Below are 17,315 nucleotides of genomic sequence, written 5' to 3'. Positions count from 1 at the left end.
AAAACAGTCCATACCTGTAAGGCCAACCCATCTGCTTCCTCTACAGTGGGTTCCAAGAAAGCGACTTTCTGTTTCACACGATCCACTCTGGCAACTTCAGTTTCATCTACAAATCCTGTCTGTCAAAGATCATCAAAAATTACTGACAAATTAGCATTCTCTACTAGATACCAAGGGGTATGAGATTTAGAAAAGGAAACCAACTAGTTTATGTGTATGTCTGTAAATACTGAGTGTTAAACCATTCTGGCTTGACCTGTGACGAGGCAAATTCTATGTTAGATAAACTCATCTTTTAGTGCAATCTGAATACAATCCCCTTAGAGCAGTGGTTCTCAATCTTTTTAATGTTGCGACCCTGTAACATCTCATGTTGTGGTGACTATTTCACTGCTACTTCATTGACTGTAATTCTGCTACTGTTATGAATCATAATGTAAATATCTGACATGCAGGATATGTGATATGTGACCTCATGTTGCAAAGGTTTTTGACCAACAGGTTAAGGACCAGAGTGTTCTTAAAAGTGCCTTAGAATATTTTTCACTACAGAATTAAGTGTTCTCTCTCCAAGGAAAGTATGTTACACATTCAACTTACTGTACATGGTGTGGTGCTGGCAAAGCAATTACTTACCCAGGCATTTAAGCCGGGCAGTGGTAGTTCATGCCTTTAATCCCAGCACTCGGGAGGCAGAGGCAGACAGATCTCTGTGAGTTTGAGGCCAACCTGGTATACAAGAGCTAGTTCCAGGACAAGATCCAAAAGCAACAGAGAAACCCTGTCTTGAAAAATCAAAAAACCAAAACAACACTACATGTACTTAAAGTTCAGCCTAGATAATAACTGTAACACACCTATTTATAATGTTTAATAACAACTCATGTAAGTAATTTATAAAGTACATAGAACCTAGTTAAATATGTGCTAAAGTATAATTTCTACTTCCTGTGCTAAAGTATAATTTCTACTTCCTGGTATTCTTATCTTTATCTTATTGCTAAGGTAATCAATGCTATTATATCTCAAACTTTTAGGTACATTGACTGAAAGTGATTTACTTCTCTGATGTACATTCTTTTGTTTGTATTTTTGAGGCAGTTTCTTTGTTTAACAATTCTAGCTGTCCTGGAACTTGCTCTGTAGACCAGGCTGACCTCGAACTCACAGAGATCTGCCTGCCTCTGCCTCCTGAGTGATGAGATTAAAGGTGTGTGCCACTACTGCCCACCTGATGGATGCTCTTAACTGATTCATATAAGTTGTGTTTCCCTTTACATTTTTACAAAATGCTTCAGAATTCTTTCAAACACTCAGATACTGTGGGGATAGGCTCCAAGTATGAACATGAAATTCATGCCTGAGGTAATTTTATACAATATTTTTGTGAAATTAGTAAAATACTAAATATTTAGTAAGATACTAAATATTACTAAAATGAATAATCTTATGCATGACATACAGTTTCACTGCAAGGTATTTTCTATGTTTTTGCCTCATATTGGTGGCTCACAAAGTTTCAGATTTTGGAGTACTCTGGATTAGGGATGCTTACCTAGCCTATCTGTATTAGCACTGTGCAAAACACTCAGTAGGAAAGCACTTGTCTAGCGTATGCAAAGCTCTGGTTCAAACCCCAGAACCAAGAGGAAGCTAAAGTGATTACAAATAGATAATTTTAAAAATATGCTAAAAAATAAAACGTGGCTTTATACATAAATAAATACCTTCTCCAGAAAGGCTACAACTTTGTTCTTGATGTCTTCAGAACTGAGACACTGTGGAACTAGCTCTTCATGATTTGTTACCTATTAAAAGATCAGTAAACAAGACAGATCACACATAGTTCAGCAACTTGTGGAGCCAATAGATTTTTTAACTACCTTACCTGAAAACTCGCTTTAAAAGAAAGTAGTACCCAAGGATTCTCAAAGTTCTATAAAGACTTATGTAATTTTGGCTTCTATATATGTGGTGCTGCAAGGTTTAATTACTTATTAAACCCAAGGCTTGACTGCACAGAAATGGATCAGAGCAGTAGCAATTCCAAAAGAGACCTTCCACCAATGCTGCTGAAAGCAGTGTCTGAGTCAGGCACTTGACTCCAAATTTTTAATCCTTGCTCATCAGAGAACCTTGGGAAAAGTCACTTCATTTCTCTAGGCCTTATAAATGAGGTTTTGTAAACATACAAATATCTTCTCAGCAGAAAATTTCACAACTGAGATACATAAGTACCTCAATATTTCTAATATCCCAAAACATTTAAAAATACTAAATTATGGGAGCATGAGGACCATGGAAGATGGTTGAAGGGGAGAGGCAGGGAGGGGAGCAGAAAAAAATGTACAGCTCAATAAAAATCAATAAAAAAAATTATATTTCCTAAATAAAAATTAAAAAAAAGAAATACTAAAATATCAATATGATAAACTGGTCTTACCTCAGCAAATTGAGTAAAAGCCTCCAAAGTATGTTGCTCTAGCAGCCAATTCCTGTTGGCTAGCAATAAAGCAAAGATACAAGGCAGGTTGGGCAGCACCTTGTCCTACAAAGAGAACCAAATCTTGCTGTAGAAAAAAACTTCAATATAGGATACTGTCTACTTTTGGGACACATTATGTTCTTCTATTCCTTGCTCAAATTCTCCTAATAACTTCCAATTTCCTTTAGGGTGAAACCAAGGGTTTACAATGACCTGCAAAGCTTTGTACTTGTTCTCTATACCCTGCTCAAAACATGGCTTTCTCCTTCCCTTTCATATTTATACTCACCTGTCACCCAAGTAAGGGCTCCCTTTTCCTATCCCCTCATACTGCCCCCCTCTTCTGCTCTATTTTCTCCCATAGCACTCACTACTCACTACACTACGTTATCACAGCATTGTTGTCAGCTGCTTCAGCGAACTGAGAATGGGGCTACTACACCGCCAGTCGTTAAACCAGCACCTCCACGTGTGCTTATGTGAGCCTGCTGGATATGCTCATCAACCTCCCATCTCTTCAGGACCTGACCTTACCAGACCAGGTCTGTAAGGCACTGCTATTCTGACAACAAAGCATTTGTTGTATGGATTCTGCAGCCATGCACCACCTACAAATCTGCACGAACAAAACAGCACTCTAGAATAAATTTATTTTATAATAAAGAGTACATGTCTGAAACCAGCCTGGGCTACATGTTAAGACCTTTTCCAAAAAAAGGATGACTGCTCAAATGCAAGTTGGTACTTCTGTCAAAAGGAGAAAAGCTGCCACCATCTGTGTTTATCTCCTGAATCATAAGTTGACATGATAGAAACGGGTGAATTAGTGTCATTTTCTTGTGAATAAGTAAAAGAAACCTTTTAGAATTCTACTTCTTTTCATGTGTACTGAAATACAGCCCATCATTGACTCTGAAAAGATTTTCGCCAGAGAGCTTTTTACATTCTCCCCTTTGAAGGTAAAACAAAGACAAGAATCTAGAAACCCTGGGATTTTATTATAATAGTAAGACAAAGCTCCTGGTTTAAGAGAATCTCATTTTGTTAGGTAGTCTTAAAATTTGGTGGTAGTCTTCCCCTAGGGCACTAAAATATAATTTTGGAAGCAAAATACACACTTGTCATTACAATACTGTCTCTAAAAATAAATGCTGTTTCATGAATCTACCCACAATAACTCATTACCAAATTTCCTCACTAGCCACTATTGCCTAGAAAACATGAATGACTTCTTCCTTTAGATACTGGCATATAACAGAATGTATTCCAGAATACAGTAGGCAACTTGGTAAATTATTTGAATGCTAACTTATATTTTTAAAAAGAAAATTACTTAAAAGGTACTCTATTTTGACAATGACCCTTCTTAACAGAAAGTATTTCTTTTTCCATAACTTTGTTAGTATAGGCACAAGATTTTAGCAATCAAAAACCTATACCCAGCGTGGTTCACATCACAACCGCAGCACTTAAGAAGGCTGAAGCAAGAGAACTGCCTCAGGTTCTAAGCCAGGCTAGGCTACAGTATGAGACCCTGTCTCAAAAATAAACAAAAATCAAAAGCTTATAATTCCCCTAGTCATTAGAGAGTGTCTTTAGATTTTGCATTTTTGTTAAAGAGTGTATTACCTGGATAGCCGAAGGTATAAAAAGTCTGCTCAGAGAAGATAAAAAATCCAGCACTGTCAGACAGACATGGTCGGGAGGCTCCAATTTAAGTAGTGAGGTCAGTAAAGTTACTACCTGAAGAGGTAAGAACAAAAGAGCAGTTGTAAGTAGAGCTGCTTGCTACCAAGGCGTGGTTGTATGGGGAAGGGAAAGAAGACAAAACCCGGAGCAGCTAGTCTGCAAAGCCTCAATTGTGGAAGCAGAGGGAGAGAGAGCATCAGATGAAAGAGTTGTTAATATTTCTTCTCACCATAATAGTCTCTCGTCTCCAACTCGTGTACTTTGCTAATATGCAATCAGAATTTGGGAAATAGTTGAGTCAGAAGTCCTGGTGCTGTGGTGGACTCTGCATTCATGTAGTACTTTCAAAGGCACTATCAGCAGCTAGCTATGGGGTTACAGAATACTGTCTCCATGAACTTCAGGGTGATCCTCTGTTTCCTTGAAAACATAAGACTGTTCTCAAATACTGATACTGCTGAATTCCTTCTCTGGGCTCCAGCTTACCTGACTGGGCATAGGCAAATTTACATCACCATTTGTGTTCCAAAATCTGTGCCAGCTAAGCATTTTACATTTTCAATTCTACTAAAATTCATTATTTAAAGAAATAATTTGCAAATTTGTTTTATTTTTTTAAAAAAAAACTGTAAATTTGGGCTTTAAAAGTGACACATTCTGTGTTAAATATATGGATATTTATATGTCAAAGATCACACAATACTAATATATACTCAACAATCTTTAAAATGTAAAAAGCCATTCATTGCTCTTGGGTTGAAAATAATAAAGTGAATTAAACCAGGAGGCTTAATTTGTCAGCTCCTAACAATGGAAAGGGGCAAAGGTGAAATCTACAAACTACACAATCCCTATTTGAACACCGCAATTGTACAACTGTAGTTGCTTAAAGCTTTTTAAGACTTAAGTACTTCTTAAAATTGTCATATTTAATTTTTCAACATGAACCTCAGAAATTTCAGTCAGCAAATTCAAACATTACTTCATCCAGTATGTTTTCCCACATTCTTTATTTGTAATAGTTCACGTTACACACACAGTAACTGAATGTAACTAATTAAAGTACTTGCTTACTAAGCCAATTTATATATACAATTAAACAGAAACAAAGCCTGAAGAAAAGCTTTACCACCTACTTTTAGTTTATTTTATGTTCCATTTCATGATATATGATGACAGGATTCCACCTCTTCCATACTTTTCCTAAATAAAAAGTTATTTCTACTATTTTTTTTTTAAGGCTTCCTGACCCTGAACTAAAGCTAACAGGATTTGGCAGATCAATTCTGTCCAATATGGACTCATTTCAAAGTTCTCAGTCATTTCAGATAAGAGGAAGGCATTCCCATGTTTTGTTGCCTCAGAAGCAGCACTTTAGAGACACTCCAGATAGTAAGTCTGCCTATGCCCAACCAAGTAAGCTGGGGTCCAAAGAAGAAATTCATAGTACCAGTTTTTTAAAAGCAATCTCATTCTTTTCAAGGAAACAAAGACATGGCAATGCTGCAGTCTCAAAGCTAGCTGTTGGCAGTGCCTTTGAAAGGACAATAAATGCAGAGGTCAGCAAACTTGGTTATTTCCTGTGCAGTCTGGCAGGCTCTTTCCTGGATTGTGTCACACAAAATTCTGACTACTAAATGGCAGAGCATAAAGCCTAAAGGTGACTGAGAACAGACAAAGGCTGAGTTAACAGCAAGAACACTAGGAGAAGTGAGAAGGTGACAATCTTGATGAAAACAAGTAAAGCTGAAACACATTCAGTTCACAAGGAAAGGATGGCAAAGGCCGGAGATGGTGGAGCTCAGCTGGTGCAGTGTTTGCCTAGTATGTACAAAGCTCTAGATTCAGTTCCCAGCATTGCATAAAAATTTGATATGGTGCCACATGCTTCTAAAGATAAAGGATGAGAAGTTTAATGGCATCCTCTGCTACCAAATGAGTCTGAGGCCAGTCTGAACTCCATAAGACAGGCGGAAGGAAGAGGGGAAAGGATTAAAGGCTTACAAGTAAACCAAATAAATCACTGCAAATTCACAAACAATGAGCAAAGAACCAACTTGGTCGCATTATTACCTGACTTATCAGCTGTGGATCTACAGTTTGGATGAAAAATGTCAGTAGCTGGAGTAAAAGTCTAAATGTTTGTTGAACATAGGGTTGACTTAGTACCTTGAACAAGAAACAAAGTAATTTTGGTGAGAATTTTCAATTACATGATAGAAGAGTTAGTTTTTCATCAACTTGACACATACAGTTATGTAGGAAGAACCTCAATTTAAAAAATGTCTCTATCAGACTACCTGTAGATAACCTGTAGGGCACTTCCTGATTATTACTGATAGGGGAGGGCCCAGCCCTCTGTGGACACCTGCACAGGTGGTCCTGGGTGCTACAACAAGCAAACAATAGGAGCACGTCAGTAAACAATCACTGCTCCAAGGCGTCTGCATCAGTCCTGCCTTGAGTTCCTGCCCTGACTCTTCTGGATGTGCTGTAAGATGGAAGACAAAGTAACCCCGCCATCCTCAGGCTGCTCTTGGTCATGGTGCTTCTCACAGCAGAAAGCCTAACTAAGACACACACGAGAACAGCGGCAACAGTACCCTACTAGCATTTATTATATACCAGCTGATATGTGGTTTAGAATTACTACCTCACCTATATACTTACATCAGTTAAGTGGTACATAATATCATCCCATTTTAATAAGAAGAAAACAGGGTGAGAAAAATATTTGCTCAAGATCACATGGATAGAAACTGAGGAGCCATCATTCAAATAGATGATTTAAAGGGGTCTAATTACTGTTGTTGGCCACTTAAAAACCTGTATATCCATGGTGTTGGTAAAATTCTACCTCTTCATAGCATATGTCATACTGCTGTGAAGCCACACCCCAGCACAGGCATCAGAATGGCTACTGAGTGCTGTGTCAAACTCAGGGCAGCCCCTACTCAAGTGACACAACTGCAGGAAGGCAACGTGACCATAGAAATGGATCATAAACCTGGTCTTTCGGCAGGACGTAGGGTGTAACTCGGTGGTAGAGCACATAGGGTGCCCTAAGTTTGACTTACAGGAAACCTGAACCCCCAACAATCTATTATCTGCAAAATAATTTCTATTACTTCCCCCAAAGTTTTTGTTTTGCTCTCAACTTCCACTGGTTGCCAGAGGCACATGTTAAAGAAAACAAACATTGTACTTTAAATGTTTAAATCTTCAACATAAGAAACTTAAGTTTACAGTCATATGTAGGGGATATGTTATAATTTTAGCCTAATAAACACTTGATTTCCTGACTTTGCTAGGAAGAGGAATACAAATTAGCTACAACACTTACTACTTCCTTTCACTAGTAAGTAACACACTATTTGTCAACTGAACTACTAAAAAAAAAAAAAACTTAAAATCACAAATAGACATCAATACAACAACAACAACAACAAAAAAGATGAAACTTAATTTTTAAAAGGGTCCAACAAGTTCATAAACATAGATAGAGAGACTGTGGTTGCCACTGTGGCAGGGTCTACGATTACTGGAATAAAATAAACAACAAAAAACTGCCTGAAAGGGCCTAAGGAGATGGCTCAGTCAGTAAAGTACCTGATCCTGATCCCCAGTTCCCACAAAAAACTGAATGTGGCAGGGCTCATCTGTAGTCACAGTGCTTTGGGAGGAAGGGGTAACAGAGACAGACATATCTCAGGAGCTCATTGGAGCTCCAGTTTCAGTGAGAGATCCTGTCTCAAAAAGTAAGGTTAAGTGTAGTCAAGAAAACACCCAAGTCGTCTCTGGTACACGTGTGTGTGTGCGCACACGCGCGCGCACACACACACACACACACACGCACGCACGCACCAAAACACATATGCATACACTCCTTTATCCCCATATGAATATATAACAACTATCTGAGACAGAATACAATTAGGTGAAATCTAATCACAACTTTTACTTATCACCTCAAGAAATTAGAAAATTTAATCTGTAGGGATATTCTAATATTCTCTTGTCAATATTCTGTAGTATTTAAAAAAATGATTTACTTGTTGAATGCTTATAAAAGCCCAAAGCTGGCCCACAACTTCAATAACTGTAGTTTGTTGTCTAATATCCAAAGCATCACCAGCAGAATTACATACAGCAAGCAAAGCAGAGAGTGCTGTGTTCTAAAGGGGGAGAAAAGAAGAAAGTTTCAGTTTCCAAATTTAGTTTAAAGGACCAGAGGCCTAATTATAAATATTGTATAAGTTACTTATAACTGTTCATAAAATCCACAGAGATAAAGCCATTCTTTTCAGCTTTTTAAAACATATATATCAAAGTTTTAGTATAATTATAATACTAAGATCAATTTTCCTTGCACATAAAAGCATGTTCTCCTTTTAGATTGAAATGTTCATTTAAAATAGCAACAATGTTGACTTTTACTAAGCTTTTTTCCTATTTTTGTTGTTGTTGTTGTCAACTTAATACAAGTGTGAATTATCTGAGAAGAGGAATCCCAATTAAGAAAATGCTTCTATCAGATTACCTGTAAGAAAGTGTGTAGGGCATTTTCTTGATTGGCTACTGGTGTGAGAGGGCCCAGTCAACTGGGGGTTATGCCACCCCATGAGCAGGTGGCCTTGACTGTGGATAAGAGCAGGCTGAGTAAGTGATGGGGAGTAAACCAGGAAGTCCTGTTCCTTCAAAGCTTCTCCTTCAGTTTCTGCCTTGAGTTCCTGCCCTGTTGTCCCTTAGTAGTAATGGACTCTGAGTTGAAATAAACCCTTTCCTCCCCAAGTTGCTTATGGTCATTGTGTTGTCATAGCAATAGAAACCTAACATATGGTGAGCAAGGTCAGCCTACTTTAAAGTACTCATCAATAGAAAGCCACATTTTTTTTCAACACTGTGCACCCAGCAATCTGTATAGGTTACTAGATTTCTTTTATTATTTCTGTTTTTTACCATGAGATGCTACAGAAACCTTCAATTTTATAAGCAAAAAAAATACTTAAGAAATATAGCGTCTAGGATTTGAAACAGAAAACAAACTTTTCTAGACTCATTTTTGTTTCTACATACAAAACTCAGATCTCTTTCTGGCTTATACTAACATCTGGGAAGGTATATATAAGGAGAAGGTCATATTTGAATGTAATAATCAGTAACACTGACTTGAATCCTATACTTCAATAGCTATAACCTTGTTAAAGTTGTTTTATACCATTTCATTCAAGATTAATCTACTTCCCTTTACAAGTAAATACGTTCAACAAGTTTTGCCCATAACTTAAAGGGAGTTAATTTTATAACAGTAGTGTTTTTACCTAATACACCCAAAATATTTTTATTATATAAGTGTAATACATCTTGAGAGTCTACTGACTGGGTTTGCTGAGTGATTAGAAACTAGTGCATATTAAATACAAATGACAAACTTAAATTGACCCACTCATGATTAGCTGTGATAAATAAAGCCACAAAAACACTTATTTGGTTTTATGTAAATATTTTATACTATCTTAATAATTGTGGTCAACTGCCATTTTACAAAAGTATAGAAGAACCACTTAGTATGGAAACATATGCCTTGAGCAACTTCTTATCAAAAATTAAAAAGAAAGCTTCCAAGTCCTTGAATGTATGCTTTTATCCCTACTAAGTTTGTTATACTTACCATGGCAGTATTTATTATACTGTGTACTGCTTAGCTAGAATATGCATCTACAAGAATAGAAGGGTTTCTTCATTTTGTTTCCTGTTATATCTATTCCCCCAGTGACTAAAAGAGAATTTATTATATATGAACACTCAAAGTTTATTTGCTGAATAAATGAATAATCAAATAAAGACTAAAGTGGAAAATTCAACTCTAAATACTGTATCTAGTCCATTTTTTAAAAATCATATATTTTCTACTTATAGATGAACCTCTTTTTTTGTTTTATGAGAAATCAGTTAAATAAAACAAACATATCTAAGATGGCCATAATGGTAAACACCTGTCATCCAACACTAAGGAGGCTAAGATCATGAGTTCAAAGCCACCCTGGCCTACTCAGTGATGAGATCCTCTCTAAGTGTGAGGGAGTGAATTATATCTGCTCCATTAAGACAGGTGTTACCAAAAATAGTAATGAAGTGCTGTTATGCTTTCCAAATGTGTTTTACACAACAGAGGAAACCTTCCTGCTCAATTTATATTAATCGATAAAATTTTCTCAAAGGTCCTTTTATAATGTATAGATCTAAAAATATTGCTGTTTTGAAAGAGAAGACTAGCGATTACCTAAAACAGTGCTAAGTAAACTGCTGAATTAATCAAAACTATCTCACCAGAGAATCAAGTTCTGCCAGAGTATGACTGCTGCTCAACCAGTCCATGCACTGCACTGTGCATACTCTGATCACGTCACATGCAGCTTGCTTCCTAAGATCAGCAGATAATGCCTGGAAGGAAATACACTGCCACAGAGGCAAGTTGTCTACTTCTTCTGGAGAAAATCTCCGGATAAACTCTACCTGAAATAAGGTGAGAATGAAATGAGCAACTTCAGATCACTGGATATACAAGAACTGAATATTAACTTCAACACTTATGTCAGGTGCAGTGGTATATGAGATAACTCCAACATTCAGGAGACAGAGGTATAGGATCTTTGCAAGTCTGAGGTCGCCTTAGTCTACAAAGTGCATTCCAGGGCAGTCAGGGCCACATACCGAAAGTTTGTCTGAACCAACAAAAATATTTTAAAATCTGTTTTTTAAATGCACAATAAGATCACTGGGTACCAGATCAACATAACATAAATAAGCACAATGATTTTTATTGCTATTGTATTTGTTTCCAAAATGAAAAATCATGCTTAAATGAAGCATGATATAAAAAATAAGAAGTGATAAATAATGCCTTTCATTATTATTCACATCAGATATTTTATCTTCTTTCTACTCATTAGATATGCCGTCTTCCAAGTACTCATCACCTTATATAGTTAAGTCAAATTAATATTCCAGATATGGCAAGAATCCACCATGCTCCTGGCTTTTATCTTAGCTTACTGCATTTGAGAACATGAAGTCAAGGTCATATGTCCTGTTTTCAAATGGATTAGCTGGCTCTGCTAGGTCTTAGAGGACATACTAATTAATTTCCCAAAAGGAAGGTATAAAACAAATAACAACCAGAAAAAAGATTGTGATAGGTAAATACAGTCTTCTACTGAGATAGAATCCAAAGCATGTATTGTATTAACAGAAACGAGATATTGTTCTTTTAAAATGCAGATGTCAAGCATCAATAAAAATATGAACTAAAAGTTCAAAACACAGTCCAACTGTTAGATTAGAAAAAATAGTGTATTTAATTCCTAAATTTGTAGAACCTAATTAAGAATACTAGTATATTTTTAAAGAAATGAGATAGTTGAATTAATAGTATTTAAACTTCAGAAAACTTGTCATACATTAAAAACTAAACAAAAATTCCTCTTAAGTCCAAAGCAATACAACTAAATTTGATAGTGCCGGGCCTTTCTATTATATATTTGTATATGAACTCTATTTAATTTGCAGAAAATAAATATCTAGCTGACAAAACATGTAGTGGCATTTCATTTGTATTTTAATAAATAAAGCTTGCCTGAAGATCAGAAAAGTAAAACAGTCACACTGGTCAGCCTTACAGACCAGGCAGCAATGACATATACCTTTAACCTCAGTAGTCACACTAGCTTGCCATAGAAACCTGGAAGTAGTGACACACACCCTTAATCCCAGCACTAGAGAGGATTATAAAATGGGAAAAGACAGCTCAATCTCAGTCTCATTCTGAGGTTTCCTGGAGACAGGATAACCATTTTCACACTGAGGTAGAGGTAAAAGCCAGTGGCTGGCTGCTTTCCTTCTCTGGTCTTCAAGTTGAACCCCAATATCCGTCTCTGAGTTTTTATTAACTGTGAATCAAAAACAAGCAAGAGACTGGTCACCTGCTGTGACAGAGTCTACAAATAGAAAAAAAGGATCCTTCAAGAGCTGAGTGTCTAGTCAGGCGGTAGTGGTGCACACCTTTAATCTCAGCACTCGGTAGGCAGAGGCAGTTGGATCTCTGTGAGTTCGAGGCCAGCCTGGTCTACTGAGTGAGTTCCAGGGAGAGAAAAAGCTGAGTGTCATTTATAATAAGCAACTTCAGCAGAAAATTGAAAGTGCATCAAGAAAGCCATGATTCAACTGGAGAAATCAATTCAAGAACCATTCTTCCTTATAAATGAATCAACATGTGTCCCCGTTCAAGGAATATATGACATATAATAATGTCCAGCACAATAAAAATGTTTTTAAAGGGTGTTACCAAAACTAATCACTTCAGAGTTTAAGACTCTATCCTAACGTTGAAACATCACTCTAAAGCTACTAGGGCTAACAGTTCAAACAAGAAGAGTGGCATGTAAGAAAACACTGTGCAGAAAATTTAGATTCCTCCTTAAAACTAAGAAGGGCTTAAAATGAAAATGTAGTAAATTTCACCTTACATAAAAATACTAGCACAATGTGATGGTTACCTTTAATTGCAACTTGATACAATCTAGAATTAGCTGGGCATAGAGTTTCAATATGCAACTGTTTACATTAGGTTTGCCTGTGGGGGTTACCTTAATTAAGTTACCCAGCCTACTATGGAAGGGAAGGCACCATTCCCTAAGCAAGGAGTCCTGAACTGTGAGAAAAGTGGAGAAACTGAACCAAGGCACAAGCAAAAGAACATGGGTACATTTGTTTCTCTCTTGACTGTGGGTGTATGAATTTCCTGCCTTGACCTCCCTGCAAATGATGAGCTTTTAAACCTGGAATTTCAGCCAAATCAATATTCTCTTCCTTAAAGTTGTTTTTGGTCAGTTTTTGTTATCACAGCACTAGAAATCTGTAACACACAGTTATTAGTATGTTTAAATAGGGACATCCCTCTTTCCTCAATCAGGAAACAATTGAAGTAAGAGCACTGAGTTATAATACACATTCAACTGTTATTCCCACGGAAAGAGAAACACATCTTAGCATGTGTCAGCTTTCAGTAAAACACACTCGTTCTGATGTGTGTTAATGCTGCACCACTAATACAATCAGGATTCAAGCCAAGATCAAAGGCTTTACAGGCAAATTTCTTTCATGTGGATTCCAAGCTCGACTCTTTGTCAGAATCACAAATTTGTCAGAATTTTTGCTTAACAACAAAAGCCAACTACTGAGCCTTATTTACACCCACCACTACACTATAGGCCAGAGTCCACAAACAAAAACCTGGTACAAAAGTTCCAATGGTACCCATCTACCACACTTTACAAGGCTACTCAGGCCCATGAGACAAGAAACTCCTCAACCATGGCAAACCTTGTTGACTTCACAACAGTAAGCAACTGAGGCTTATCATACTTGTAATTTTTCCTTAAAAATCAATTTTACTTACTCTGAAAAAGTAAGATACATCATTCAAAGCATAACAGAATTAATAAATGGAACAAAGACGCAAAGCTATCTCATTGTCCATCTTAAAGATACTAAAAGAGAGAGAGGGTGGCGGGATATTCCAGGACAACTGAATCAGATGGTATCTGTAACCAGAACTGAAACAGGGACATCAAAATCTACACAGACCTAAAATCAATTACCAAAGCATCAATGTTAATTTGTGCTCTAGTTATACTACATTTAAAGGGGAGGGAAACTGAGTTCCATTCTCACAGCTGACTAAAGACACTGACACAGACAATATCCTTGCCTGATGGGGTGGGGCCATGAAGAAAAAGAGACGCTTTAACAGAACTGACAGGTTGGTAAACTGGATACACTCTCCGGGGCAGGATTTTATCTGGAAAGACAGGAGAGAAAGAAGAGTTAAAACAGTTTGTAAGACACAATTATACACCAAAATACTAATGGCTCCTTCTGAGAGATTGAACTATAACTAATTTTAATTTTTTTGATATTTTTAATTTATGGTTATTTAATTTCTTTGCTTCAAAGAAACGTGGTTGCTTCAATGAGAAAGGAACTTTTGTGTTACATTTAAGAACATGATAATTCAGTAATTACCACTTTGACAATAAGCTGGTATGTTAATGTCATTACTCAAAATAATTTATGTAATTTTAAGGATCTAAGCACACTAATATATAGCAAAAGTTGAGTTAGCAATTATAAGGTAATCCTAGCCCTAGGAGGCTGAGGCAAACACAATTTGAGTTCAAAGCCAGACTAGACTAAATAAGATATCTTAGTCTAGAGAATAAATAAATAAATAAGTAAATTGAGAAGGCTGGAGAGATGGCACAGCATGAGAACATGTGGGGACCCAGACTAGGTCACTTGCAAACCACCTGTGATTCCAGCTCCCAGGGGTCTGACACTTCTGGCCTCTGTGCAAACCTATATTTACATGGCCATTCATATAGAGGCACACAGAATCTAAAAACTAATATTTTTATTATTCAAAAATAAAAATTTAAAAAAGTAAGTAACAAAGACTGAAGCTCTGAGACATGTAAAGCATCACTGTCTTCCGTACAGCATGTGTCAGGCCTTCCAACAGGAAAGACCAGGCTGTGAGCTACACACAGAGCTAGAAAGTCAGTTGTTCAGGTTATGCTACTCACCACTGGAATATAACAATCATTAAAGGTCCATGCAGAAATATATGACTAAGAAGCAAAGGATAGATGGGCTAAGATATGATCATTATCAAAGGCTATGGTTAAAAACAGTGACGAGTCATAAGTACTTCATATGGAACACACCTCATAATTAAAATCACCACTAAAGATAAAGAACCACTAAGTCCATTTATGTTTGTCCTCAGTAAAAACCTCCTTCATTTTCCTGAGAAGAAGATCACAATCACTGAATCCCTTTCACACCATCCTGACAAACACAGTAACTACAGGAGACCTCGGGTTACAGTAAAGAGGGGGAGATGAGCACTTAGCCATCACCGTCACATTTTCACCTTCACTTTACATTCAATTTTAAACACATTATCAACTGACCTAGACATTTTCCCCCTTCTGAAAATGAAAAAATTCTCCATTTTATACAGAGGGGTTTTTACTACTTTTTTGTATTAGGATTAAATTAGCAATAACAATTAGCATTAAATTTAGCTATTATTTCTCCCATTTCTATTAACATTCAAAAATATCACTATCTCTTTCCAGCACTTGAGAGGAAAAGGCAGGTGAATCTCTGTAAGTTCAAGACCAGCGTGGTCTACAAAGCAAGTTCCAGGAAAGCCTGGGCTATTACACAGAGAAAACCAGTCTCAAAAACAAACAAACAAACCAATAACTAAATAAAATCTTATCTCCAAAGAAAACATAGAAAGTAGGTGTTTTAGGTCATTGAATTCTACTTACCAGATGAGCCACTAAGGTGACATGATGCACACCGAGTTCAGCAGTTCCATATCTAGACATTAAAAGAGTTTATAGTTAGGGGAAGAGCAAGAACACAGAAAACACCCTGGTAAGGACATGTGAACTATTACAGGTTGAATATCCTTTATCTAAAATGTCTTATACTGAAAGTGTTTCAGATTTTAGATTTTATCAGATTTTAGAATATTTGCATATATGCAATGAGATTTGGGGATGGGCACAAATCAAAACATTATCTTTTATAATTATATTTATCTTTTATAATTGGCTATATACATAATGTTTATTCAATATTTCTAGTAATCTTGAGCATTAAACTGTTTCAAGAAATGTAACTTTTCACTGTTGGTACCATCAGTGCTCAAAGCTTAAAATTAAGACATTTTGGATTTCAAATTAGGCATGTTCAAACTGGACACCCATCACCAAGGAACATCATAGTAAATAGATTTGCCTAAACATTCACCTCCTAGTTTAAACATTAAAAATGGACACTTGTTTCCAAACTTAGTATAGTGGCATGGAATCTAACCATGAAAAGATTACAGAAGCAGAATTTTTCTATTAACTTAAAACTATGTTGGTCACTACTAACTCAATCTAAACACAGAAATGGCACTCTTTACCGAGCAAGGAAACACCACACGTCCATCGCTAGCAATGAGGTGGTCATGTTAGTACTAAGCACTGCATTCAGTAGAGCAGTATCCTAGTGAGAAAACAGAAATGTCAACTTATTCCTTGGCAGATGCTCATGAGATATTAACATCACATTTCTCACACTCAATCAGAAAGCACTATACAAATCAAAATAAGAGATCCTCAGTGGGAAACCTCCACAGGTTAGTATCTACAAGAAGTATAATGCCATTCCTTTATCTGTTGTTGAGCACCTACTCATTGTGTTAAGTTGAGGGGGAACAGAAAGCAATCTTAACAGTGCTAACTCAGCATTGTGAGCCACAAAGACCATTCTCTGAAAGCTTTCAAACAACATGACAAGTTTCTCTAAAATATCTTCAACTTTTAAATCTAATTCCATTACAAATAAAACCACGTAAAAAATACTAATCATTACACAATTCACTTTTTATGAAAGACTATAGTAGTCTGAAAAAAAACTGTTCCCCACATTTGGAACATTTGGACCCAATTCATGACACTGTCAGAAGTTATGAAACTTTCAGGTCATGAAGTCTTGCTGGAGAAAGTACATCACTGGGAGCAAACACCAAGAGTTTATAGACTTGCTTCATTTCCAAAGTGGAGTTTGCTTCCTGTGTGTGTTTGAGGTGTGATCTCTCAGCTTCCTATTCTGGTCACCAAATGCTGTGCACCCCCAATCATTATGTGGACTCTCTTTATGGAACGTTAAACCAAAACAAACTCTCCCTTTTTTAACTCCTCCTGTTTTTTATCACAGCAACAGAAATGTAGCTAGTACATTAGGCAACATCCCCTTCTTGTGTTTCCACTTCTCATAGGATTTTCTTATATCTCCCCACACAAAACACAAAATGTTTTATCAAATGTTTTAGTTAAACAGTACATCTAGTATTATATGATCAAGACCGCCATTTCTTAAGACACAAATGAACAAAACGACAAAATGTACAAGTTGAGGTGACTAGGTTGAAGTTTACTACAGTCATTAATTCTCATGTTCTTCTACAAAACAAATACAATTTCAATGAAAAGAAAGCAAAGTGTAAGCCCCACTT

General features: G+C 36.6%; 1 protein-coding gene across 2 annotated transcripts in view; it reads right to left on the bottom strand.

Moving 5' to 3' along the window:
* The window catches only part of Firrm (FIGNL1 interacting regulator of recombination and mitosis), a 43,469-nt gene that overhangs the window by 1,223 nt on the left and 24,931 nt on the right, over positions 1–17,315 (bottom strand). For both annotated transcript variants that reach the window (XM_085687992.1, XM_048421462.3), the window contains 10 exons: positions 16,221–16,303; positions 15,574–15,625; positions 13,944–14,033; positions 10,505–10,690; positions 8,227–8,349; positions 6,248–6,343; positions 4,115–4,228; positions 2,444–2,548; positions 1,728–1,808; positions 15–119 (listed from right to left, as the gene is read on the bottom strand). In XM_085687992.1, coding sequence (XP_085544118.1) covers positions 15–119; positions 1,728–1,808; positions 2,444–2,548; positions 4,115–4,228; positions 6,248–6,343; positions 8,227–8,349; positions 10,505–10,690; positions 13,944–14,033; positions 15,574–15,625; positions 16,221–16,303 — 1,035 coding nt within the window. The remainder of the gene's footprint in view (positions 1–14; positions 120–1,727; positions 1,809–2,443; positions 2,549–4,114; positions 4,229–6,247; positions 6,344–8,226; positions 8,350–10,504; positions 10,691–13,943; positions 14,034–15,573; positions 15,626–16,220; positions 16,304–17,315) is intronic.

Source organism: Myodes glareolus, chromosome 5, assembly GCF_982192425.1.
Source record: "Myodes glareolus chromosome 5, mMyoGla1.1, whole genome shotgun sequence".
In the NCBI taxonomy this organism is placed as follows: domain Eukaryota; kingdom Metazoa; phylum Chordata; class Mammalia; order Rodentia; family Cricetidae; genus Myodes; species Myodes glareolus.
Note: the sequence above shows the minus strand (reverse complement) of the source record. Positions and strands in the feature narration are given on the sequence as shown.